This window comes from Manis pentadactyla, chromosome 1, assembly GCF_030020395.1.
Source record: "Manis pentadactyla isolate mManPen7 chromosome 1, mManPen7.hap1, whole genome shotgun sequence".
Taxonomy (NCBI): Eukaryota; Metazoa; Chordata; class Mammalia; order Pholidota; family Manidae; genus Manis; species Manis pentadactyla.
Window position 1 is genome coordinate 177,251,676 of NC_080019.1, and position 26,852 is coordinate 177,278,527.

Consider the following 26,852-nt stretch of genomic DNA (forward strand, 5'->3'; position numbering starts at 1 on the left):
AGACAGGAAAAACTTTTTAACACTGACTCCGAATCTAGAGCAATACAAGAAATAATTCATAAATTTGACTACATCAGAATGTTTTTAAAAAGTTGCATGGTAAAATAAAAGATCTGCCAAATTAGAAGAAAACACTTGCAGTGTATATCACAGGTAAAGGGCTAATAGCCATAACATATAAATAACTATTAAAATTTGAGGGGAAAAGGACCAAAACCCTGACAGAAAAATGGGAAAGATGTATGAACAGAAAATAATAACAAATTGAAAATAAAAATAACTTAATTAAAAGAGGACCAGGCAGGGACCAATGATGGTGTATCATCAACCAAGGATTACAATTAATCCAGTTATGTGCACCTGAAGTCCAATTAAACCTCCAAGAATTTCCATAAAAGATTTTATGCTACAACTGAAAGTTTACTCTTCTGAGGGCCTAAACTGATATTAAGACACACTAGGGTACATTGACAAATCAGGGAAGGAAAAAAAAAAGAAAGACAAATGACGTCCCTTTCCCTCTCTAAATCTCAGTTTTGTCAATGAACTCTTGAATTCCAGTTACTCCACATGAAAAACCTGGCCACCGGGATCCAAACACTGATGCGTGAGGATTCAGTATTAACAATAAGCTTTCTGGGTCCCGTCCTCCTCTAACATTCTATATTTTAGATTAATGGCCTGGTGTCCCAAAACAGTCTGCTTAAATCTACCCACTCATTTAAAGAGGCAAGAATGACTTTCCCAGACCCCTTCCTCCTAACTGCATAGGGAGTACCACCCAGGTACATTTCTTATTGCCATCAGCAAAACTCCAGATTTGTGTGTTTTTGTATTTATATCCCTCTCATTTATAATGTGTTAATAAAAATGAAATATTTAACATTGTGAGGAAATTGGAGTGAAATAAGAGCAGAAAGAAAAATACCGTAAATAACATTAGAGCACAAAAATGCCTGCTTTTGGTTTCTATTTTAGCTTAAGCTGTGCCACAAATCTGGCTGACAAGCTTCCTAAAACAGCAGAGAGGCAAAAGGAGAAGACAGAAGATTCATAGTGCCTATAAAATAATTTGGACCAGTTTTTCCAAAGAAAACCAGTATTTCCATGGTTTAGAGCTGTGTCCCAGCGGAATGCTGCAGCATGCTTCTACCAGCTTGCAAGAGCCAATGATTAAATATCAAGGATTTTTGCAAGTTGGCAATTAAACCACTGGTAGCTTGAAATCTGCTATGGTGGGAGTATCCGACAAACAATACCAATCAGGATATTTTTTCCTTTCTTTTGCCTTCGGAGAGCTGGTTTACCAGCACCACTGCATGTTCCAACGGTCCTTGTAGGGGACACTATACGAGGCCAGCATTGCTGCAAGTGGAAGGGAGAAAGTCTCGGTGTACAAGCCTGTTGAGCGCTGCAGAAACATCCTGTAGGAGAAGAACACGGGCACATATGCCTGAGATTAGAGAATGGCTGCAGCATGCAATCAGCATTCACCTGTCCGCCCCGTGGTCATCCCCCTTCTTTCTGAGACTGCCCTTTGGAATTTCAGACCTGGGGTTAATGCCACGTCCAGTGAATGGCAGACATACAGACATACACCCCATTCAAAAATGCATCCAGAGAGACAAGGAGAGGCTTCAGTGAAAAACTGTATGCTTTCGACTAGGTCAGCATTTCACATGCTGAAATAAATTCGAGAATGAGTGGGCTAAAGCTAAGCAGTTATCTTTGTTGCTGGACTTTCCAGAGCCCTCAGAAGGCAAACACGCCCTGTGGCACAGAACGCACACCAATTCCCAAATTTGTTGTACTCCAGAAAACTTTGTGGCACACCTTTGCACACCTGACTGAAAAACACCACCCTGGGTAGTCAGGGTTCCTTGTGATTTTGAAAGGCAATACTGGGATGTTATTCCACAGAATCGTTTCTTTCATGGAGGACTTGAAGTGCTGGCATTTTTCTTTATAAAAGCATGACTTGCATATCTTGCTTTTCACCTAAACCGTTTCGTGAAGGCTGTGGGTGTCCACACATCTATCAGCAGAGCTTCCTTAAGGTATGGGGGAAAACGTTTTGGGACAAATTTAACTCTCAGCCTGTGTCCCCAGGAACTCATTCAGTCCTGTTGTAGAACCTCAGACACTGGCAATGTCAAACTCCAAGGCCAGCATACGTTTCAACTCACAAGATGCTAGAGCAGAGAATGATCATTTCTTGTCATTTTTTGAGCTTGAATTTTCATCCTCCATTAACTCCTATTCTATTTCTTTGTTCTTTTCTTGTCTTCATGATACAGCTTCACAAACTTCTAAGTTGGTTTATCAAGTTGCGGTATCTCCACACTATATTTATTCACTTAATCGTTTATGAACCCCTCTGAGTTCCAGACCACGAATGGAACAGACCAGGTGCTGCCATCAAGGAGCTCATAACACAGTATTAATAAATGTTCTCTTCCTCTCCTATTTATCTCCTTTATTTGCTTGGTCTCGGCTTTCTCCCCACTTTGCTCAGCGCCCCATGCTGCTCCTCCCCAGTCTTGTTCATCCTTTCTCCACCCTCCCCTGATAGCTTTTTCCAATGACTAACAGGAACCCAGCTCAGCTGGTTTTTATCACACTCCTGTCCTTGCATTTTTCCGACTCAATTAAGCCATTACCAGGGCTAAATGAGGCGTGGACTCTCCAAAAGCCACACCTGCTGTCAGGGAGCTGGCGGGTAAGAGCCTGTGCAGCTGGCGGGCGGAGAGCGAGCAGAGCTGCAGGGAGGTGGCCAAGTGTGACCAGGTGGTTCAGGTTCCCCCAGTGCTGAAAGAGGGCCCTCATTTTAAAACAAGATGTCCCTTGCTTTAATACAGACGGAATGAAGTCTGACCCTGAACTGAGGGTGGCCACATTGGTGATGACAGATAAGAGGTCCCTAATTCGTTGGCAAATGTGCACCAGGTGCATATAAAAACCCACACTGTGGATGTGGCCTCAGCAAGAGGTAAAGAAAGCTGTAACCAGAGCTGGGTACACAAGTTTTGTGATTATTGGCTCAACTTTCTCAGGTTTTCACCCGTTCCCCTTCATTAAAACATACGTGTTTCACCTTTCTGCAATAACGGCGTCACACCTTACTGTTCATATTCTTTATGATCATATCATGAGAAAGGGCAAAGATTACAGTACAATAAACCAGAGATAAATCAATGTGCTTACCCTACAAAGATAAATTATCACGTTATTGGAAACCAATTTTGGTTTCATAGCCACTTTTTTTCTAGGCAACCTAGGATCTTTATTTCTGCAACCCAGGAATTGAGAAACTGTAGCTGTTGAGCATGCTGTACCTCTAATTTACTGAGTGGTTTTATGTTCAGAAGGTCTATGCCTTGGTTTCCTCCAGGGGAAATGTGGGCAAAATCATTCTGCTCTAGAGTTACACAATTTCCAGAAATATTAAAGCCAAGGGGCAAGAGCCAAGGTGGTTTTTTCTTTGATGGAGATTCAAATATTGTGGTGTAGACTCCTCACCTTGTCTTGTTGTCCTCTGTTAATTTGTCCCTGACTCTGGAACCTGGATAAGCCATCCAACTTTTGTATTAATTCTCTCTCCTGGTGGTCACCAAAGACTCCTGGCAGTCCCTCCTCCCTCTGGGCTCCCTCAATCCTTGGTTCATGTCTCTTCCTAGCAGTTGCATCACTGTAATTGTATCTTTCTGTCTCCTTCTAAGCCATGAGCACCTTAAAGGTAACAATCTCAACTTTCTTTCCTGAGTGCCCTAATGTCAAGCACAAGAGGAGCTCAATCAGTGTTTTTTGAATGACTAAATAATTGCATGAATTCATAAATTCATGAACCTGTGGAATCATACACCAGTCTGCCCTGACTTCCCATCCCTCTTCTCTTGGATAAGGAACTCAGTGATCATTCAGCTGTCAATACTGAAACACTCATAATTTCAATGACCTTCTAAACATAAACCAGCTGGTCCATGGGTCATTTCTTCTTCCAAATGTATCTGCTATTGAGATAAAGAACAAATACTAGGTTCAGCTTGTATTTGCAATACATTTTTGCAGGATGGCAAACATGATTATATATGACTTAAATGAAATAAGCCCATAGTTAGGAGAACAAATAAGTTTTTTGTGATTCTTGGATAGATTCTGTTCATGTAACTGCAGTAAGAAAAAAATTACAACAGTGGCTTAAATGAGCTAGAAGCCTTTTTCCCTCTGTCATGTGTAAGTCCAAAATAGTCTGGTACCGAGGTTTGCTCCATGACATCCTCAGCTCATGACACTATGATTCCCCAGGATACAGCTCATAGTTCAAGATAGGCTCCAACTGTCACATCCACCTCCATGTAGCAGAATGGAGGGAAGGGGAGGAAGGGACAAGGGACAAATACCACCTCTCTCTTAAGCAAAGTTACCTGGAAGCTGCCACAGAGCACTTCAGCTTACAGCCCATTGACCAAACTTAGTCATCTGACCACACATAATTATAAAGGAAGTTGGGGAAAGCAGTCTTTATTTTGGATGACCACTTGTGCTATGATCACACTTGGTACTGGTCTGGTTGTTGATACCTAGGAAGTGGGAGGAATAAGGTAGAAAGAAAAGAAAGTTTTTGCAACAAGGACGTTGAGGTACTCGCACAAGTTGGGAGTCTGGGTAAGTGGCAGTGTGCACAGGAATGGGAGTGGGAAGGCAGAGTGAGGGGGTCTGGTAAAGCCAGCAGGACAAAGTGACTGGGCACTGGAGGAAAGGGAGAGGGAGAACCTGGAATGATTCTCAGCTTTGAAAGCAAATTAGACCCTGGTAATTGGACTAAAAAGGGTGGTTTGGATACATTAAACTGGTGGAGTTAAGTGCTGCAAATTGACCTGAAATCTCTCCTTCATCTCTTACTTCTTGCCATGAATTTTCTGTTGAATGGACTAATGAAGTTAATAAACTCCTTCAAGTAGTTAATCTTTCACAGGAAAAACTGAACAGGTCTTAGTGACTTATCCTAGCCAGTTATAAATGTTCCCTCTCCTAATTCAGTGCACTACATGGAACTTCTTAAAATTCTAAGTTCTGAAGCATTTTTAATTCAAATGCCTAAATTTATCACTCAGGAAGTTGAACATATGAAGAAAATTCCCCCATCTAGAAAGTGGAATTGGTATTGTCCTCTTTACAGTTGTGAAGTTCAAAATACAGTTATGTTTAAAGGACCTAACACAATGCCTGGTTCAAAAAAATGTTAGTTTCTGTCTCCTTCCAAAGTACTTTCTTTTCTTTATTCATTCATTCTGCAAACATTTATTCAGCAGTTACTATTTCAGACACTGTCCTAGTGCTGAGGAGCAAAGCTGAATTCAGTCATTGAAACAAAGTTACAGTATTTTGTTTTCTCACTTCTTAATGTTGAGATAAATCCTGACCCTCTACACAGCATGCCTACCCACTGGAAGCTCCCGAGAGCAGTGAACATGCATGTGTTTGTTACCTTTATATTCCCAGTCCTTAGATCATGGATTTAGTAAATGTGTGACTGAGTATATGATCAAGATCCAAGAAATGAAGCCAAACATCTAAAAGCAGGACTGGAGTCAGAGAATTTAGATGGCTGTGGATGTTCAAACATTACTGGAGACAACTCCACAAATGTTAGGTGTAGGCTGAGGTGTTCCTTCCATGTGGGCCCAGTGCCCTCTGCTAGAATGGCTGTTGGAGGAGGAGGTGGAGTTCCTAAGGGGCAAACGGCAGCATATGACAATTGTTAAAAGCTTGGGCTCTGGAATTAGATGTTTATGCATGTAATTACAGTGTGGTAAATCTTCCAAGAGGGAAATGCCAAGATCCAAGATATTAAGTACTAGGTGGACTTACTCAGTCTGAGATTCCAGGGAAGGCCTTCTTGAAGATTCCTGTAAGTCCTGCAAGTCCTCACTGCACAGCTGAGGCATTAGTATGGGTGGAAATCCAGCCTGTGCTCCACCCGCAAGCTGAAGACCTTGGCATAAGGTTGTGTCTGCCCCACAGCTCTTTCCCCCATTCACCCAAAGGTCCCACAGTTCATCAAGCCATGCCCCCACAGTAATGCACATCTAAAAGCTGAAAAATATATTGATGTTGTCCAGGCAAAACATGGGCCAGGGGAACCACAGAGGGGGCTAGAGTAGAGCATGTGTGAAATCTGAGGATTTAAAAAAAAGACCTGGTGCATGTGAGAAACTGAAAGAAATTCAGTATGGCTGGAGTGCGGGATTCAAAGGGAAGACTGTCAAATGTGAGGCTAGAAAGGTATTCATTACAGCCAGAAGTTTCTGTGAGCTTACCAGCTGCACTCGGCTAACGGCTCTCCATGCATTATTTTAATGAGATCACAGGGGTTAAGCAACTTTCCAAAAGTAATGTTAGGAAGCAGTGGAACTTCGATTCAAAGCCAGATTTAACTCCATAGCCTGTGCTCCAAACCATTTGTTCCATGGCATCCAAATATTTGCAAAGGTGAACCACAAAGGGACAAAACTGGAGGCAGGAAGGCAGGTTAGGAAATAGCTGCAAAAATGAAAATGCTGGGGAACTTAACATGGCCTGGTAATGAGGAGTGGATGGATTCCAGAAAGATTTAGGAAGTAGGTTCTGCAGGACTTGGTGGTTGTTTGAATATGAACGATGTTAACCTTAAAAGTAAAACTGTCAGTTATTTTACCAGCAAATGGGCTTGTTTGGGAACAGCAGAGAACTGCAATCCAGGACATGCAAGCCATCGCAGAACCACAAGCATGTCCAATGAACAAAGGGAATGAATGCTCTTTCCTAGAAGAAAGGGGGAGAATTGGGGTACTGTTCTAAGCATAAAGTCCACTGGAGGAAGCTGGGAGACCCATGTGTGGTGGCTGCTGTTTTCTCAGCATATGTGCCACCCACAAAGGCACAAAATAAGGAGTGGTCTTTGCTTTCTCCTCACTGAGCTGTAACAGTCTCTCATTGGCTGGGCTATTGCTGGGCTGTCGCTGGGGGAGGCAGAATGTCTTCCCTCTTCTTACCCTACTGGAGGGTAAAGAAGCCAAAATAATATGAGATGAACATGTTCGTCTCTTCTTTCCTGTGGGGTCTACAACTGACCAGGAGTGGTGGGCTTGAGAGCGCCCCCTGCAGGCCTCCAGATACCATGTCAGTGAGGCCTCCCTTTATCAGTTCTCCCAAGGGCAAGGATGAGAAGAGGGAGGAGGCAACGATGACTCCTCATTTTGTGCCTTTGTAGAGGCACATCGTTTGCTGAGATAGAAAACAGTGTAAGAGGCACAAGTTTAGGAGGAAGGTGAGATTAGAGCCTGTTAAATTGGAAGTACCTGCGGGAGATGTCTGGTTGACAGTTCAACGCTTGGGTCTGAGCCTCAGGAGAGGCTAATTAGCCAACATCAGTATATAATCGGTAATTGTAACTGACCCATAGAGTAGGTGAGATAGAGTGAGAAGTGCAGAGAGTTCCAACCAGGATAATTGTGCTAAAGCAGAAGGATATTCCCTCCATCAGCTACTGAGCTTTTCGAACATAATCTGGCCCTTGATTTATCTGTACCCTTTACAAGAACTATTTCACTCTGCAAAGGTTTATGGGGTATCATATTACAAACTGGAGCCAGAGATCTGTGATGAGGAGGCACAAAAATGGGACTCTACCATAATAAATAAAGATTAAGTGGCCTTTCCTGATACTTCTGTTTGATTTAAAGTCAGATTTAAACTTAAATAGGACTCATTCTGTATCTTCTATGAGAACATATATGCTTAATAAAGTATCAGTAATATTATTATAACACAAGAAACTGCTACTTCTAGGCCAATTCTATGTATTATTTATGCAAAAGAATGAATGGAATAAAATCCAGCATCAACAACAGCTGAGGCCTTAGCTTATCAACGGCCTCTTTAAAATGTGGCCTCTCACAACTTAACACAGTCCTTCTCCAATATGCATAAGTGAAGTTTTCTTTTCTTAACGTGAAGTGATGTAAAAATGAGACTCACAGTCAGGCCTTGATCACCTGCTACCTCTGTATGGAAATTCTAAGCCATTTTTATTGTGTTTATCATAACAAGATTCAATGTAGGCTTAGTTTAATTCATTTTGTCTCTCTTTTCTTTTAGAAAGTATCACAGGTGGTTTTTACATGATGTGGCTTCTAAAGACTCAAGAACCACCCACCTTACTACTCTGCAATGGAGAAGCAGAAATGGAAATTCAAACGTCACAACTTCCATTTTGTTATTAGTCACCCTGTAGATATGTGCCCCCACTGCAGGGAGTGAACCGCACCAAGGGGGAAAGTTCCCAGGCCCTCAAACTACCAACCCTCTAGCCTCTTCTCTTGGAGAGCAAGTAGAACTATGGCCTTTTATAGTCGCTGTGTGATCCTCTTGGCATTTACTTGGTGCACTTCTGCCTATGGGCCTGACCAGCGTGCCCAGAAGAAAGGGGACATTATCCTCGGGGGGCTCTTTCCTATTCATTTTGGAGTAGCAGCCAAAGATCAAGATCTAAAGTCAAGGCCAGAGTCCGTGGAATGCATCAGGTAAGGGAAGGAGCCAAGGCGGAGAGCCTCTTCATTTCCGGGTGGTTGGAGAAAAGCTGAATCAAAGCCAAAATAATTTTTTCAGATCTGGCTCTGTCTTTTCAAAAATGGTGATTAATAATCATGCTGAAGCTTATTATTCCAGCTGTCCCCCTTTATAAAGAAATGTTTCAAAAATAAAATATCATGGCCTGTTAGAGCATATGCCCAGTCACTAGGCAACTGAGTCCTCACTGTTCACCTGGCAGCAGTGTTGCTTAATGGAAGACTAAGTACCTAGAAAGAAATTTAGTGTAAGTCTTGCAAACCTGAACAGTACAATCTCCTATTGACCTTAAGTGCTCCAACAGTCAGTACTACCTAAGTGTTGGCTGCCTCACTCCTAATTCTTTTAAAGGATTCTAAAGTTGAAAGGAACCTCCATGGTTGGCATGACCCAGGCATCTTCAAAACGCAGCCCACAGCATTTGGACCACTCCCATTAGAAAGTCTTTCTTATAGAAAGCTGAAATCCCCCTGCAAATACAGAATCTATCTAACGCAGATGGAGAAACACAGAATCCATCTAATTCTCTCACTGGATTCTCTCTTCAGCCATTTGAAGACAGCTAACATGTCCCCTTGAATCATTTCTTTTCCAGGCCAAAGAGTCTCAATTTTCTGAACAATACTTCGTGGCATAATGTCCAGATCCCTCACCATTCTGGTTGCCCTTCATCTGAGGCTCCCTAGTCTATCAGGACTCTTTTACAATATGGCATCTAAAAGGAGGCACCATTCCTTCAAGTAGGATCTGACTTCTGCAGAGTACAATGGGCTTCATCTCCCTTAATCTAGACATCAGAGAACATGACTGTATGTACTGCAAGTCTTGACCCTCCTTCTAAGAGAGAACAGTACTTTCAACTCAAGACTTGTGATGTCCAGGGGGGTCCAGCCCTTTTCCGTGGTCTTCCTGAAAGCCAGAACGTGAAAACTAGGACTGTTCCAACAAAACTGGATTTCCTTTCATATTTTAATGAGAGCTCACAAATTAGATAACATTTTCTAATTAGACAAAAATTTTCTTATTAGATACAAATTTTCACATTTTTCTTATGAATGCAGAAAAACTAAGTGCAGAATTTCACTGGTGCTAATTACATCCTTCACATGACCCACGTGGACAAGTAACCTTTTTATTGTACCCTCCTAGATGGAGTTGTGCATGTACTGTGTATATATGTAAGTTCAAGCCACAAGCTTGCCCTGAAATAATGTATTTTTAATTACATTAAAGAAAGATAGTAAAATCAGTTCAGCAGTATAGACGTTTTATGTACTGAAAAATTTTGCGGTATCTCTTAATAACTTTCAGGCTCAAACAAACAAATAAATGATGAAACAAAGAAAATGACTAAGAGAAAACATTACATGAAAAGTTACACCAGGACCTTTAGGAACCTAAACAATATAGTGGAGTATAACAGATTGTATTTCTCAGCTCCTGTCATTGAGTTCAAGTAATATAACCCACGATCTATAGAAAGAACCTGTGGAGTTACTCCATTCTCTCCTCTGGGCACTGATGCACTTACTCAGCACACTTGCAGAGCTCTTACTCTGAGCCAAGTCTTGGAAGAGAGAAAACTACATCACTGATGCTGTTTCCCTTTGCTAATTTGCTTGATTTTTATTTAAAATAACATTCTTTGAAAAGCAATGCATGCTCACTTTTTTAAAAAGAGTAAGTATAAATAAACCAAAATCACACAATTTTAAAATTCCACCACCCAGAAATAACCTCTGCTTGTAAACAGCCTTCCTATGCATAATATTTGTTTGTTTGTTTACAAATATGAGCTCTCATTTCTCTTTCCCCTCTGACATCCAGGAATGTCACCATCTAAATTTGTGACTGCAAATTGAGGCTATTTTTAGGCTCCCATGTATTAAAATCCTAATCTTATTTATATTTTCCCTGGTCTTTTTTTTTTAATGTCTCTATTACTTTTATTAAAGTACTTCATATCAGTAACTTCAAATTCTTTGCTGAGTGAGGCAGATACAAATTACTCATTCATTTCATTACCCCAATTTCATTACCAACAACAACCATCATTATTGTTGCACCCTAACTCTGTACGAGGCACCATGCTGAGAATTTTGCATAATTATCTCATGTTCACAGCCATCCATTGTACAGAGAGGACATAGAGTCTCAAAGAACACAACATCATGGAATGGAAGGGTAACAGAGCCACAATCCAAACCCAGATGTGTCCTCTCCCTCCATTTGAGTAGTTGACCACAAAGCCTCCCATCTTGTTCCATGTCTTCTTTCTTCCAGGTATAATTTCCGTGGGTTTCGCTGGTTACAAGCTATGATATTTGCCATAGAGGAAATAAACAGCAGCCCAGCCCTTCTTCCCAACATGACGCTGGGATACAGGATATTTGATACTTGCAACACCGTTTCTAAAGCCTTGGAGGCCACTCTGAGTTTTGTGGCACAGAACAAAATTGATTCTTTGAACCTTGACGAGTTCTGCAACTGCTCAGAGCACATTCCCTCTACTATTGCTGTTGTGGGAGCAACTGGCTCGGGCATCTCTACGGCAGTGGCAAATCTGCTGGGGCTCTTCTACATTCCCCAGGTACTGGTTCTCAGATGGGGCGGTGAGAACACGGGTCAGGAGAGGCAGGCTGGGAGGACTCCCCTACCCAGGGTCACACTTGCTGTTTTCTCATCTCTGGCTTTCCATGGGCACAGAAGACCGTTTTAGTTGGTGCCCTATATCATGACCATTTGTGATTTCTGAGACCCCAATTTCAACAAGGTCAACTAGACTTCACAACTCTTGCAAAATTCTTTTAAAAAATACCTGGTATAAAACTTTTGTTTTTTTCCCAATGTGTAAAGTTATTTATTTTCCACTCCATTCCTTTACTAAATGACCCTTCTGCTGCCATTACTAAAAAGAAAGATTTACCATATGATGTAAATCTTAACTTTCAAACTCAAAGTATGTGTCCCTAATCTTATTCCCTTAAAAGTCTCTGCCTTTCTCCCCTCTGGTTGAGTTTAGCTCAGAGGGAAGCAGAGCATATTTTCTCACAAAACAGGAGCATAAGCATTGTCTTGCACATTCTAGAAATGGAAAATATTCTACTTCATTCAACAAATATTTATAGAGTTATTATGAATAAGCAGTCTCCACCCTGCAGGATATCAGCCTAGGTGGGATTTTCAAACACCTGCATTTTCAAATAGCACCAATTCACTGAAACAAGTGCTTTAATAAACACTTGTTCAAAGTTGCATATTTTCTTCACCAAAAAAAAAGACAGCAAACTCTAAATGCCATTTTATAAGCTGATTTTTTCCCCTTCACACTATAGAGCACTTTTCTCGTATTAATATTTATAGATCTATGACATCATTTTATAATAGTGAAAATTGGAAATAACCTTAATGTCCATTGATGGGAGAATCAGCTCAATTGTGATATATCCCTTATATTAATTTTTAAATTAAATTATAAATCACACTTAAAATTTTTTTTCAATGTCTAATATTTGAAATCTGTAAGAGTACCTTGATTAATACCCATTTCTATGTTGGGAGGTCTCTGTTTCCTTGGTGATAGCCATTATCCTTTACACACACATAACAACTGAGAAAGTCTTGTCATCATTTCTCAAATCTTTACTTCAGGGAATTAAAGGTGTTTCCCATGGGGAAGCCCTGGCTCTGTAACTTTTGTGCCAAGGTGGTCTAACAAAGTCCACATCAGTAAATGTGTTGGGTAAGATGCAAATATGTATCTTTCAAATTTGACATATTGGTCAGTATTATTTGAAATACACGGTTAAAGTAAGTTGTCATGGTCAACAAGCAGTAAGATGTAATTGCCGTCATGTAGATAAAGTACAAGATGGGAGGGCTTTAATTCTTTGTGCTTTGGATGAAAGATAAGATTGAGTTCAATCTAAATTACAAAAGTTCTAAGACTAGTGATTATCAGTCAAACCAGTGTGCTTCCACAGCAGAGGTTCTCCACCGATGCAATGCTGGAATCACTTGGGGAGCTTTACAAATACTGATGCCTGGGTCTCACCTCCCCACCGTCCAGCCCTTGCCCCCTCACAGAGCTCCTGATTTAATTGATATGAGGTGCAGCCTGGGCGTGGGGAGCTCTGAAAGCTCCCTAGGTGACTCAAACAAGCACCAGAGCTGGGAACCACTGCTCTGCAAGGTGGCAGCAGAGGCTAGTGGTATTTCTTACACCCCTCACGCCACCAAGTGGATATAACAAGCAGACCAGATAGAACAAGTTGTGGTTAGAAGTTTTCTGAATCTTTTGTGAAATTCTCCCTTCTTAATATGTAACAAAGTTTGGTGTGTTTTCAAGGGTTTTTTTTTTGACTTGGGGGTAATGAAGTGTTACTTATCTCCACTTTACTAGTTTGCTTTTTAAAAACTGGAAAATTAGAAATGCATTCTTAAAGGAAACATAATCATGGGGGATATATTTGCTTGTAATTTTTATCCCTTTAAAGCTCTTTTAAGCCCATTTTCCAAAAGAAAACCAAGAAGTATAACCAATAATGGATGAACTTACAAAATGCCTAGGTAGGTTTTTCATTTGCAAAAACCTGACTCAGAAGTTTTGTTTAAGTCTGCAAATAGAGTTCTCTAAAAACAGTAACATCTCAACAAGTTACTTAATCTAACTACCTACCTCATGAACTCTCCTAGTGGAACAAGAAGAGGCTTATTCTGATAAAAAGAGAAAAACTGAAAATTCCATATTATAACTTCCAAAAATCAAAGCTCTTGTCAGAATGCCTACCCATTAGTAAAGTTGGCCCAGGTCTTTCATATACCAATGCCTTTTATGTCCTTGATGAAACTATTCAGAAATTCTTCACTGTTAAAAAGGAACACATCATAAAAAATTCATTTTAGAACACTGAACATAGAAAACTAATTATTTCAATTGGTGAGAAATACTAAAAAGTCATTTCCCAAAATTTCAACTTGGTTTTCTTAAGAAATTTAAAATCTCTCTAGAAAATTGGAGAATAAGAGCTATTAAACACTCCTTCATTACCAAGAAGAAATTCCATTTAGTGTAAAAATGCTTCATACTTGAGAAGAAATGGTCCAATAACTAGGAACTTCCTAACTGGTGAGCCAAGAAACAAAGGAGCGCTTGCAGATGGGCTGAAGCCTGCCGAGAAACTGAGCCCCTCGAGGATGGCTAGGTAGGCCTCGGGTGGCCAGAGCACCCCCACCAGAGCTGGCCAGCTTCCTCCATCAACCCCACTTCAGTGTTTGTGAGAATGTGAAAAAAAGTTGGGAAGCTCTGCACTAACAAACACTTTACTTGACATTTGGATACTTCTCCAGGCAATGATCTTTCACCTTCAAAGGTAAGGCTTTCTTCCCTCCGTGGAGCACACCCATGCTCAAATGTAGAACCTGCTGTCTCAGAAAGTGGAAAATCACCAAGGCAGCTTCTCCAGGGTTTCTTTGCAGCCTCTCTAAGTTATGGAGACCCATATCTAAAGCCTGTCAAGAAGCCTTAGCCACCACCTGAAACTGAACAGAGGAAAGGGCTCTGGGTGGTGGTTGAACTCACTGAGAAGCCAGGAGAGGAAAGGATGTTTTTCTGACTGTATTTAGTGATGGAATGCATCATTATTATAGTGCAGGAAAACTGAGTCTAATGAACCTGGTCTTAAATGATAAACAGTTCTTAGAAATGACTGCAATGAGGGTACTTTTATCTAAAGTACTGAGAGGGTGGAGGAGGTGAAGAAATAGGGGAAGGAAGAGAGGGAATAAGTGGAGACTGGAAGAGAGAAACTAGATAAAACAGGAAAGGGGAATCCCCTGGGGCTCTTCTGAAGAGCCTTAGGTTCATAACCCATAGGGAACCTGATTCCTTCCAGCACTGAGTCATGGACAAAGTGCTCATCACAATAAAGGGGAAGCTAAAATGTTCAAATCAGAACCTGGACCCAACAAGCAGAAGATGTGTATGCAAACACATTATAACCAGTGAGGCAGCACAAAGGAAGCTGGGAGAATCTATGGAACACTGCCTAAAGACTCTCCGTGAAGGATTAGGTAGATCCTACTATTTATTATTGGACTGACTTGATGGCCAGACCCATTTTTTGAAGGTAGCATTGTGAAGAATCACCCACTGGGAATTAGAATTCTCCCTGATAACACTAACAGATGCTTGAGGGCTTACAGTGGAGAGGGATAGATAGATTCTGGTTATCCCCACCCTTTTATTCTGTCTGCAGTGAAAAGCATCTTGATGAATTAGATTAACGGGGTCTCAAAAAGCCATGTCCACACAGCCTCGAGGCCCATCTGGCACCTCACTCATGCATTCATGTGTTCTTTCCAGGTCAGCTATGCCTCCTCCAGCAGGCTCCTCAGCAACAAGAATCAGTTCAAGTCCTTCCTCCGTACCATCCCCAACGATGAACACCAGGCTACTGCCATGGCAGACATCATTGAGTATTTCCGCTGGAACTGGGTGGGCACAATCGCAGCTGATGATGACTATGGCCGGCCAGGGATTGAGAAGTTCCGAGAGGAAGCTGAGGAGAGGGATATCTGCATTGACTTCAGTGAACTCATCTCCCAGTATTCTGATGAAGAGGAGATCCAGCAAGTGGTGGAGGTGATTCAGAATTCCACAGCTAAAGTCATAGTCGTTTTCTCTAGTGGCCCAGACCTTGAACCCCTCATCAAGGAGATCGTCCGGCGCAATATCACGGGCAGGATCTGGCTGGCCAGCGAGGCCTGGGCCAGCTCATCCTTGATCGCCATGCCAGAGTACTTCCATGTGGTCGGAGGCACCATTGGATTTGCTTTGAAGGCTGGGCAGATCCCAGGTTTCCGGGAATTCCTGCAGAAAGTCCATCCCAGGAAGTCTGTCCACAATGGTTTTGCCAAGGAATTTTGGGAAGAAACATTCAACTGCCACCTCCATGAAGGTGCTAAAGGACCTTTACCTGTGGCCACCTTCCTGAGAGGTCACGAAGAAGGTGGTGGCAGGATAAGCAACAGCTCCACTGCCTTCCGACCTCTCTGTACAGGGGAAGAGAACATCAGCAGTGTGGAGACTCCTTACATGGATTATACACATTTACGGATATCCTACAATGTCTACCTAGCAGTCTACTCCATTGCTCATGCCCTGCAAGATATATATACCTGCTTGCCTGGCAAAGGGCTCTTCACCAATGGTTCCTGTGCAGATATCAAGAAGGTTGAAGCTTGGCAGGTACGTACTTCACTTAGAGAGCAATTCACTGTGTAATAAAGCAGAATTGGGCTGATCCAGGCAAGACATATTAAGTGGTTACCTCAAAAAGGCAACATCTAAATGAGGTCATTAAATGTAGCTTTGAACTCAAACATCTGAGCAACTCACTTCTGCAAAATTGATAGTAATTTGATTCTTTGTTTAAAGCCTGGGCTCAGCTGTTCTTTAGTCCAGTAGTTCAGAATACTAAAGTATGGCCCCTAAAACTTCTTAAATATCTTGGAACAGATTTAGTACTGAGTGAAGAGTTTTTATAATGCTTGAATTACAGACATTGTTCCCTTGTATTTGATTAGTACCTATTATATACACTATATATGCTAGGAAGCATAAAGTTGTTACTGTGTTTAGCCACCACTTCTGCCATTCTATCATTCATAATATAATGTGCTGGACCACCAAACAGGCTACGCTTATAACACAAGCAAATCAAGGGCACAGAAAAAACTCCTCCTGAAAGAATTTGATATTGGACATTTCAAAAAGAAGCTCTAAGTAGTTATCACAGAAAATAATCACAATTTCAGTGGAATCCCTATGCTTATTTTATAGTTTAGTTGTGTTTTATATTTTACAATTACACCTAAGAGAGATAACACTATCTTTTTCATTTCATGGAATTCCTAAGATAAAGTCTGGCTGACTTATATCCACATAGCTGTTCATATCTTGTATATATACCTTGATTTTTCCATCAGTCCATGTTTTCTACTCCTTTTGATTTTCCTCAGCTCTAGACTGACCTATCAGAGTGCCTGCTAGTTTGGGAGAGAAGTCCCTGAATGAGGCCAAGGACCCAGCCTCTGGCTTCAGCTCCAGCTCCCCCAGCTACTAGCTGCATTATCTTAGGCAAGCGACGGCTCTAAGTCAATCTCTTCTTCTGTAAAATGGCCTAATAAACAGTGTGCTTTCTGCCCAAGGCTCTTTGTAAGATGAAAGGAGATGATAGATGTGAAAGCAGTTTGTAAATGTTCAAGCTCTAAACAGATGGTTATTATAGTAGGATTTCTCTATGCCTCTAATTTATTAATCAGTGAGGTAAAAATGGTAACTAAAGCAGCTTTGCATACAGAACCCAACCACCACAGACCCTTGGGGAAAAATACCAAATAACAAAGAATGTACAACCTATGTCAGTTATTTTAGAGATTTTCTAAATCTCTAAAATGGGATGAGGGGTGACTGCCTAGGCTGGCAGTATGAGCCAGAACCTGCAAGTTCTTAGTCCTTCTTGTGAGGGGAAAATCTTACTCAGACATCAGTGCTGGCTGAAGTTTCTAATCTCTATGAGGTACTTAAAGTTTCCTTCCTTGCACTGTACCCCCAACCCTTCCCTGCAAAGAAAGAGGAGCTCTAATGAAGGTCAAAGGCCAAAAAGACTTCAGAAGCTGGACTGCTAAGGAGTAGAGTTTTAAGAAAAAGGAAAAAGGGACAATCTTTTAGTCAATACCACTGTCTTTCCTCTCTTCCCTTCCATAACCCATAGAAGGAGGACTCCAGTTCTTGAAAAGCCTGCAGGATCAGGGTGGGGCTGAAGGGAAAAGAGGCTTCCAGGGGGTAATCTGACAGTTATGCTCTTCAATGACTTCTCTGCCAGACAAGAAAGATCCAGATGGTCAAGACCAAAGCTTGGGCATATGAAAAAAAAGCCAAGAATTTGGCCCAGGTCAAGATTGGGACTTTTAGTCACATACAACAGAAAACCCAAACCACTGGCTTAACCAGACAAGAAACATTATTAGTAGCTTGTAATTCTGAAATTCTCAGTATTCCAGGTACAAGCAGACACTTTCGTCTCCATCCCTTTGTTCCTTATTCCTAGGGTTAGCAATGTTCAGCCTCTGTAGCAGTTTCATTACTGTTGAATCCTTACTGTTAGGCTCTCCTTACTTCCCAGGATCTCCTGTAACAGTCCCAGAAACTACTTTGGTTGACCAGTCCCAAGCACATACCAATGAAGCTAGGAGTAGACTCATCCCAAACTACATACATGGAGAGTAAAAGGAGGAGGGAATCCCAAAGGGAAATACGGAGGCTGCTACCAAAAGGGGGAAAGAGAAGCAAAGCAACCAAAATAAACAGTATCCACTACACAGACACCCCAGCTGGCCCTAGCACAGGTTTACTGTCCTTCGGGCTCCCACATGGTCTGGCATAATTCAGCTAGAAGAGGAGACAGATAGGGAAATGGGGCCAGAGCTCTAGGGAGGGATAAGATGTAGGCATTGGCCAAGATGTCCTGTGTGCTTGCCTGAAGTCTCCTTTAAGCCTCAGGAACCCAGGCAGCTAGTTGAGCATTCCGTAATTTAAGATCTTAGCCATGTCTCTATCAGGAGATGGCCAGGCAATTATTCACTGCCGTTATTAGGACCTACATGGAAACCTGTCACCCATACCTCTATACAATCTAATCCAAGTATCTCAGCGTGGAATTCCACCCACCTTCTTCCAACTCTCTTATAAGCCAATCTGCCCCACTCCTCCCCACAAAGCACTTGCAGTGCTCAGCACAGCATTTTGCTTAGGTGATATCCCACACCTGCAGGGCCACTGAGGCTTGTCTCCTCTATCATTGTCCACCATGATTTCTTAACTATTTCAAAATTCACTTTCTTGGAAAGTCATTTCAAATCATACCCTGTCACACACACTTTCTGATCATTCTGTCTGCCTCATTTTTGCCATTTATATACCCAGCTAAAAGTTCTATGGTCTTCAGTTGACTGAGATAGATCCTTATTAATTAAACTTCTGGTAAAATAAGGTCCATCACAAGTTTTTTATTTTGCTAAGCTTTTTGCCCCTAATATTTATCAATCAACTCATATGCCTAAAAAGTCACACTAACAGGTAATTTATGAGCAGACAACACACAGTGCTCTCCTGACCCCCACTGAACCCAGCCCGTCCCTTGCTGCTCCTCAGCTCTCTCCTCACTCTGACTCATCGCAGCCTAAGCTTCATGAGAGTAGGAACCACGTCTGTATCATTCAGCACTGTGTCCTGAACAGCTGACACCTGAATATGTGTAGAATAAATGGATGAAAGAGTAGCAAGCAGTGTAGTTGATTTGAGCTTACAACTCTGCCTAGAGTCCTCTGCTGAGAACTGTTCAACCCAACAACCCATCCTTAAATCAATCACTCTGGCCAGGGTATTCTAGGTTCTGACCCAGCAAGCCTCAGACACATGCCCAACAACCAAATTTGAATTCAACACCATGTAAGCAAGTACAGAGTCACCTTCTTCCTTCTCTCAGGACGATCATGCACAGGGCATGCTTCCTACTTCCCCCATTTTACACCAACCACTCGCCAGTCAAAACATAGACATGCATGATGACAGAACATGTTGATAACAGAAGTCAAGTGGAATTGCTTTTTCCAGGAATTGCTGGTATTGTTGGGGGTTTGGGGCAGGGAGGATGAATGGGGTTAGAATCAGACAGGACAGGGAGATAAGAAAATATGGCTGAGGTTAGAGAAGGGAATTCCCTGGGTCTTCCCTACACTATTAGCAAAGGAAATGGGCTCCTTATCTGTGTAAACAGTCTCTCATTATTTATAATGAATGGGGTGCTTTTGTGCATCCCATCCCATTTTCTTTTCGTACTAAGAAGCCATGCCATCTGTAAAATCTAAAAATCCTAGCTTTCCAGCTTAATGGGGGGTTTCTAGTCTCTACTTTGGCAATTCAATTGACCCTTAGAGTACGTGCCAAGAGGTGCCTTCCCATTTATCCTTAGAGTGAGCAAAAACTGACTTTAAAACGTTTTAGAGGAAATACCCCAAGAGGCCACAAGATGGAAATATTACCACATAAAATACCATCTACATGTGTGCACATTATATACATTACTCCCTCTTAATATGCCTCAGTGTTTAGTTTTTTTGTGAGCCTGTGTATCTCTCTATCTTTATTACCTTCTATATTTAAGTCTTTCTATTAGCTATTCCCCTTTATTTCCCCTTCATTTATTTTTTTTCTCATGTAATCCCCAAATAAAATTACTAGAAGCATATTATGCTGAATTATAATCTCAAGTAAAATTTTGTATTTTCTTTTTAGTGGAATTATTAGTTCCTTCTTTTAAAATTCTAAAATAAGAAAAGTGTTCTCTCTAGAGGAAATATCTGAATTATTTCATAACTTTTGCTTTTTGCTTTTTTGTGGTTCAATGATTATCAATTTAAATTGATTTTAAAGGGTAAAATGGTTTCCATTTCCATCTTCCCAGTTTTATAAGGAAGGTATTATGCAAAAAATTAGGTGCTCACATGCAAAGTGTGCAAGTCAACATGTCAAAAGAAACATTAAAGATGTCTAAAGAGGTGACAGAGATGTGATTTTGAAAACAAAGAATTGATTATTAATGAACAAAGTGCAAATTTATTTCAACACTCATGTAATTTTATTTACACACCTGCTGTGTGAGGATGAAACAGAACAGTACTATGCAGATCAGGATTTGAAGTAAGGAAGAAAACAGAAGATATCATTTGAGATAAAATTTGTAGAAAGGACCTAATCCTTGGAGGAAATGTCAAAAGCAAAGACAAATGCACACAACATAGGTGAATCACAAATGCATCATAGTAAGATAAAAAAATTCAGGCTTAAAAAGAAAGTATATGTTCCATTATTCCATTTCTATGATATTCTATCTATAATGGTATGTCTAACATCAGCAGTGGCCTGGACTGCAAGTGGAGATGGGGACTGACTTGGAAGGGACACCAGGGAACCTTCTGGGATGATAGTAGTGGTAGATACACAGGCATGTACATTCACCAAAACTCAGAACTACATTCTTAACATGGGTGCATTTTATCCTATGGAAATTATATCTCAATAAAGTTCATTAAAAATAGAAAACAACTGGAAGTCCCCAGGTGGTAAAGCACAAGCCATGCATGGAGATCTGGATGTCATTCAGTTTGGACTGCTTTTCTGATGATGGCCTCTTACGTTGCCACAAACATTATACATGTCTCCGCCACCCATTTTTAAATATGTCCATCTTCTCAACCTAAACATTACACTAGTTAACTTGTAACTACAGCTAGACAACCTAATGTACAGACTGTCTAACCTGACTCCAACACCTGAATATGTAGTATATAATGTGACGGTTGAGAGTTTGGACTGTAGAGCCAGACTAACTGGATTTAAATCACAATTGCTACCTACATGCTTTATGACCTTGGGCAGTCACTTAAAGTGCCTGTGCTCATATTCCTCACCCGAGAAATGGAGACAATGAAACATACAAGGTTTATGAGGAGGGTGACATTAGTTAATATGTATAGAGTGCTTAGGATACTAAGTGCTCAGTAAATATTAGTCACAAGTATTATGCTTTTGTAGGTGAGGAAATTTAGACCCAGAGAAGCCAAAATGATTTACCCGAGGTTATATATCAACCAACAAGAAAGCCCCCCCACATCTGCCCCAGGTGGTCTGTTTCCCTGATGAGAAGAAACATTTGTTTCTCTGGGAACACGCTTGCCAGGTCAGTCAGTGGCTTCATAGAGGAGACCCTGATCCACAGCTTTAAACCCAGGTGTTCACCAGTGGAAACCAGTTGTCCTGGAACTCTGGTTCATACACAGACATAAAGAAGAGGTGAGAGTGGACACAGCCAACCAAGTCAGAGCATGATGAGCAACATCTCTCTGTCTGTCTGGAATGCTGTCATACCTCGTGTCCCTAAGAAGTGCCTGCTTGGCCCTTGTTAGTTACTTAGTGAATACTTGTTGAATGAGCAAATAACTAAAGGAAGAGAATGAGACAAAGGTAAATAGTGAGAGAAGACAGGGGTCAAGTGGATGACGGTAGGACAGTACATGGATACAGGCACAGATAAGAGAGAAGGTAAGTGGTATCAAGAGAAGACTGCAGAAAACACTCATACAATAAAACCACAGTATTTCTGACTTCATAAATTAATTCAGACTGACTGCAAGAAGGATAAGTCTTTCCTTCTTTTTAAATAAAAGAAGCTAAAATAGATTTCAAAAAATAGTTTTCTTCTGTTAGGCATATTCATAAGTACATATTAGGCTAATTGTTCCTAATAAAGATTTTAGCATCCTGTGTCCATTTTATAAATAAGGATAATTTAAAATGTGATGGTTTCTAGATCTTAATGTCTCAGTAATTCTCTTTATACTCTTAAAATCTTCCCAAATAATTGACTTTTTGTTTTAGTCATTTTCTCTATTATTTTTCTGTTTTCTACGCCATTGATTTCTGTTCTGATCTTTATTACTTTCTTTTCTTTGGTTTTATTCTAATATGCTCTCCTTTTTCTAGTTTTTTAACTTGGAAACTGAGGTCATTGATTTGCGACCATTCTTCTCTTCTAATATAGGCATTTAGTGCCATAAATTTCCCTCTAAATTTTTAGTTGCATCCCTCAAATTTTGATATGTTATGTTTTCATTTTCATTCAGTTCAAAATACAACCTAATTTTCCTTCTCATTTCTTCATTAACACAGGTCATTTAGAAGTGTGTTACTTTGTTTCCAAGTATCTGGAGAGCTTCCAAATATCTTTCTGTTATTGATTTCTAATTTAATTACAGTAGAGTCAAAGAACATACTTTGTTTTGAATATTTTAAAATTTATTGAAACCTGTTTTATGAGCTGGGGTATGGTTTATCTTGGTAAAATATACTGTTATTGGGCTGAGAGTTCTATAAATGTTAATTATGTTAAGTTGATTGATAGTGTCATTCAAGACTTTCATATCTTTATTGATTTTTCTGCCTACTTGCTCTTTTAACTAATATTAATACCACATTGACCTTATTTTTCTAATTTATCCTCAGACTGATATCTTCATTTACTATTTCAGCCCTTTTTAATCTCCATCTCCCCTGAATTTCTCTGTTCTCAGAGTTGATACCCTATAAGTTAGCCCTTAACTATATTTTGGTTTCCACTGGTTGTTATTTCATCCAATATTTATGACATATCTGTCACCCTAATCCATATGTAAACTCTGTGAAGATTATATTATTGTATCTTGTACTACTGCAGTCCAGTTCAGAACATGTAGTGGATATTCCATAAATATTTGTTTGTTGATTGATTCTCACAGTATACAAATCTAACCTTGTATTTACAATGAGTTTTTTAATGGGAACTTAAAGAAAATGATTTTTGATTGGTTCCTTCTTCTTCCAAGTTAGGATTATGGTAGGAATCTCCAGCCCCTGCCAACATCAGTGCAGAAGAATTATAGCCAGTGATGACTTCTGAGTCGCTTTTCTGTCCAGGCTGACCAGTGTGGAAGACGACCATTTCATTACGATATTATCTTATTCCAGTTTCCCTCTCTATTCACCCACTGATACCTGGAGAGTCTCACTGCAGAGAAGCCGGACAGAGAAAAGGAAAGAGGGAGGTTACTGCTTAGCATATTAAAAGCCAAGGAACTGAAACCTGAATAGAAGACAGGAAATTGACACTAACTACTCTAACCTTACTACTTTATAAGCTAAAGTATTCTTCGAATAAGAGTGATGCTTTTTAAGAATATTTTTAATAAGGAAATATTATTGACAAAACCATGGACATTTGATAATTTATATTGGAGGCACTGTGGGATAGTTTATGATTTTGGCAAGTTTCTTTACCTCTCAATGCCTCAAGTTCCTCTTGTATAAAATGAAGATAATTATAGATCCTATCCACAGAGTTGTTGTGAGGATTAAATGACTTAGTGTGTGTAAAGCATTAGTACAATGTCTGGCACACAGGAAGTGTAAATAAGAGGGAATCCCCCACCTCTTCACTCTTCTCATCTCCTTGACACATCGGAGTGAAGACAAGAGTCAGCATGACTGTGAAAAGGGCAGTGGAAACTGTATGATTAGGATAAAATATCTGCACTGACAAGTACTGGTAGGTACGTACAACTGAAGAGTGGAAGGCTTTGGAAGTTACCTGCGGAAGCCTGAAGCATAGCTAATCTGAGTCATGAGCGGTCCCCAGCAGGATGCGTAAGAGACATGATCCTGAAATGGAGAAGGGCAGAGTGACCACGTCAGAGAGGCTCCAGCATGGGTGGGAGGAATGGGGCTCTGCGTGCTGCGGAGGGAGTCAGCCTCACAGAGCAGGAGGACTGTGTGCTCCTCTAAGAGGAGAAAAATGTGTCAGGAAGGGATGTGTTGGGGTAGACAAAAGGGAGTCCACTACTCTATATGGGAGGTGGTCAGGCCACACCAAGATGAAAGAGAAAAAAGAAAAGCTGAAGGTTCAAGAAAGGAAGGTGTCTGGGCATCTCCTCTCTGCAGACTGCTTTAAGGGCTCAGTAAAAATTAGGGGAAAAATGTAAGGTTGATGACCATCAAAGGAGGCTGAGAGGGGAAGACCACACAGATTCTGAGAGCACTCAGTGCCTCCACTCCTTCCCCAAAGCCCATCTCAGAAGATGAAAGAATGGCTCTGGCTTATAAACCTTGAGCCATCAGGTGATGGCGCACCTGCAGGAGCCTGGATTTGGCCAATGACCTTGGAGAGATGTACCCACTTTCCTCTCATGACTTCAAGGAAGTGTTCCCTACCCCAGCTACAATCTGAGTACCAAGTAAGCTCATGGCGTAGTAGGATTAATTCTCCATCTCTTTTGAGGATAGCTCAGCAACTCTGGTTGCAGAACAGAAGAACCAGGTAGCAAGGAGTGAGGACTCCCTTCCCCCACAGGCCTGGGACAGAAGGGAGGGCAGCCAGAGTCTGCTAGGGTAGCAGTGAGGACACTAAAGGAGTAAACCACACATGTCAGGTCAGGGGAGGCACCAGGATGGCGCGCCTGTGTGCACACGTGGTCTGCCATTGACTATCCCCAGACCCATCCCAGAGCTGTTTATGAGCAGATTTAGGTGACTCCTTTTACCTGTGTAATTTTCCTTAGAATAAATTTTTACTTAAAAATAAATACAGACATAAATTGTCAAAAAGCAGCGTCCTCTCCGGAGTGGAGTGGAACATGAATGGTGCCCTCGGGGCTCTAGCTCAGCCAGCTCAGCTTGTCATGCACATGAGATTAATGTGTAACAGGTGTCTCAGTAAGACCATCCATTAGATGGACTCAACCCAAACTCTTCCCCAGTGTCAGATTAGATGTTGGTTTTTTTAGGGAGATGCAGGTTTTAAAAATGATAAAAGAGAGGGATGGCTCTAAATGTACTTCTGGGGCCACCAAACCACAGAACAGAGAAGTCCATACTAGACTTAGGGAGACCCTGCAGCCTCAGGCCTAGCACTCTCTTTGCAGGTGAAGAAACACGCTCAGAGCTGGAGAATGATACAACCTGGTGACTCATGAGGTGCACAGGAAGCGAGTGCCCCTAATTCACAGGCTGGACCTTCCCAGGCTTACTCCTTCCCAGGGCCTCAGTGAACCCTGGCACATCCCACATGAAAGATGGGTTGCCGAGTGCTCACCGCCTCCGGACCCACGCCAGGGGCCTGCAGGAAGCAGGGCCTGGAGCCTAATGGAGCCGCAACAGAATATAGCCATTAAGAGCTCAGACTTTGCACCACTTGCTAACTGTGTGACTCCGGACAAGACACTTCTGTTTTCTGTGCCTTGGTTTCCCCATCAATAAAATGGGAGCAACACTATTATTTGTTGTGAGAATTATATAATGACTATAAAGTATATAGCACTGTGCCCCCAAAGTAGTAAAAGGACTAATAAGGTTTAGTAATTATTATCATGACTATTTTGTGCAAGAACTCTGTGACCCATAAAACCCAGTAAAAAGGATTGGCCATGACTATTATCACAGTGACAGCCTGGGCCCCACCCACAACCTCATTTCTTTCTTCCTTCCACCACCTCTGTGATTTTTGACAGCAAGATACTTCCACAGAAGCCGTAGCAGAGGTAAAGACGGTGCAGATTATAAGAGCACTTGGTGTGATTCCTTCCCCAAAGCCCATCTTAGAAGATGAAAGCATGGCTCTGGCTTACAAACCCTGACCCATCACCACCAGGTGATGGGGCACCTGCAGAAGCCTGGGTTTGGCCAATGACCATGGTGAGATGTACCCATTTTCCTTTCATGACTTCAAGGAAGTGTTTCCTACCCCAGTTACAATTTGAGTACCAAGTAAGCTCATGGCTTTCCAAGGCTGCCACTAATACATGCAAGTTCCTCAGTGTAAATTAGAAAAAGGAGCCTCTTTCATGCTCCTTCCACTTTGTTAGAACAAGATCATTTACTGTCCTTGTGCAGTGCACAACCCATATAACCATACAATGCTTCCCTGTGGCTCATACTTGGCATATTCATCTCCGTTCCTCTTTAGGTCCTGAAGCACCTACGGCACCTAAACTTTACCAACAATATGGGGGAGCGGGTGACTTTCGATGAATGTGGTGACTTGGTGGGGAACTATTCCATTATCAACTGGCACCTCTCCCCAGAGGACGGCTCCATAGTGTTTAAAGAAGTCGGATATTACAACGTTTATGCCAAGAAAGGAGAAAGGCTCTTCATCAATGAGGAGAAAATCCTGTGGAGTGGGTTCTCCAGGGAGGTATGTGCTGTCCGTCAGAACACTACACGCCTCCACCAGGCAGGAGACTGTGCTGGGCTTTGGGAGGGCCTTGGGCTTTACCACCGGAATTCCAAGATGATGAGTCCATTTCCTTCAACTCACTACCTCTGCACGGCTGGGGTTCCCTGTGAAATTCATGAGTGTTCAGTGTACAGAGGAGAGGCCTCAGAACCTGAACACCAAGCTTATTATATCAAAATAATTTTATTCTTTACAAATCTGACTCCCTGGCTAGTGATAGCTTCCTTGGCCAAAACTTCCCCCAACCAGCCCAAAATATTTATACAGACATGAACATCACTCAAAGCAAGGCCTGGATAACTCACACCAAGGTAATTCCCTGTCATCCAAGCAGCTCAGGGCTGACCTATAAGC

At 41.4% G+C, this 26,852-nt stretch overlaps 1 protein-coding gene across 2 annotated transcripts in view; it reads left to right on the forward strand.

Moving 5' to 3' along the window:
• The window catches only part of CASR (calcium sensing receptor), a 65,001-nt gene that overhangs the window by 32,137 nt on the left and 6,012 nt on the right, over positions 1-26,852 (forward strand). For both annotated transcript variants that reach the window (XM_036883429.2, XM_036883428.2), the window contains exons 2-5: positions 8,140-8,564; positions 10,894-11,200; positions 14,975-15,859; positions 26,226-26,456. In XM_036883429.2, the coding sequence (XP_036739324.1) occupies positions 8,380-8,564; positions 10,894-11,200; positions 14,975-15,859; positions 26,226-26,456 (1,608 nt within the window). In that variant the 5' untranslated portion in view covers positions 8,140-8,379. The remainder of the gene's footprint in view (positions 1-8,139; positions 8,565-10,893; positions 11,201-14,974; positions 15,860-26,225; positions 26,457-26,852) is intronic.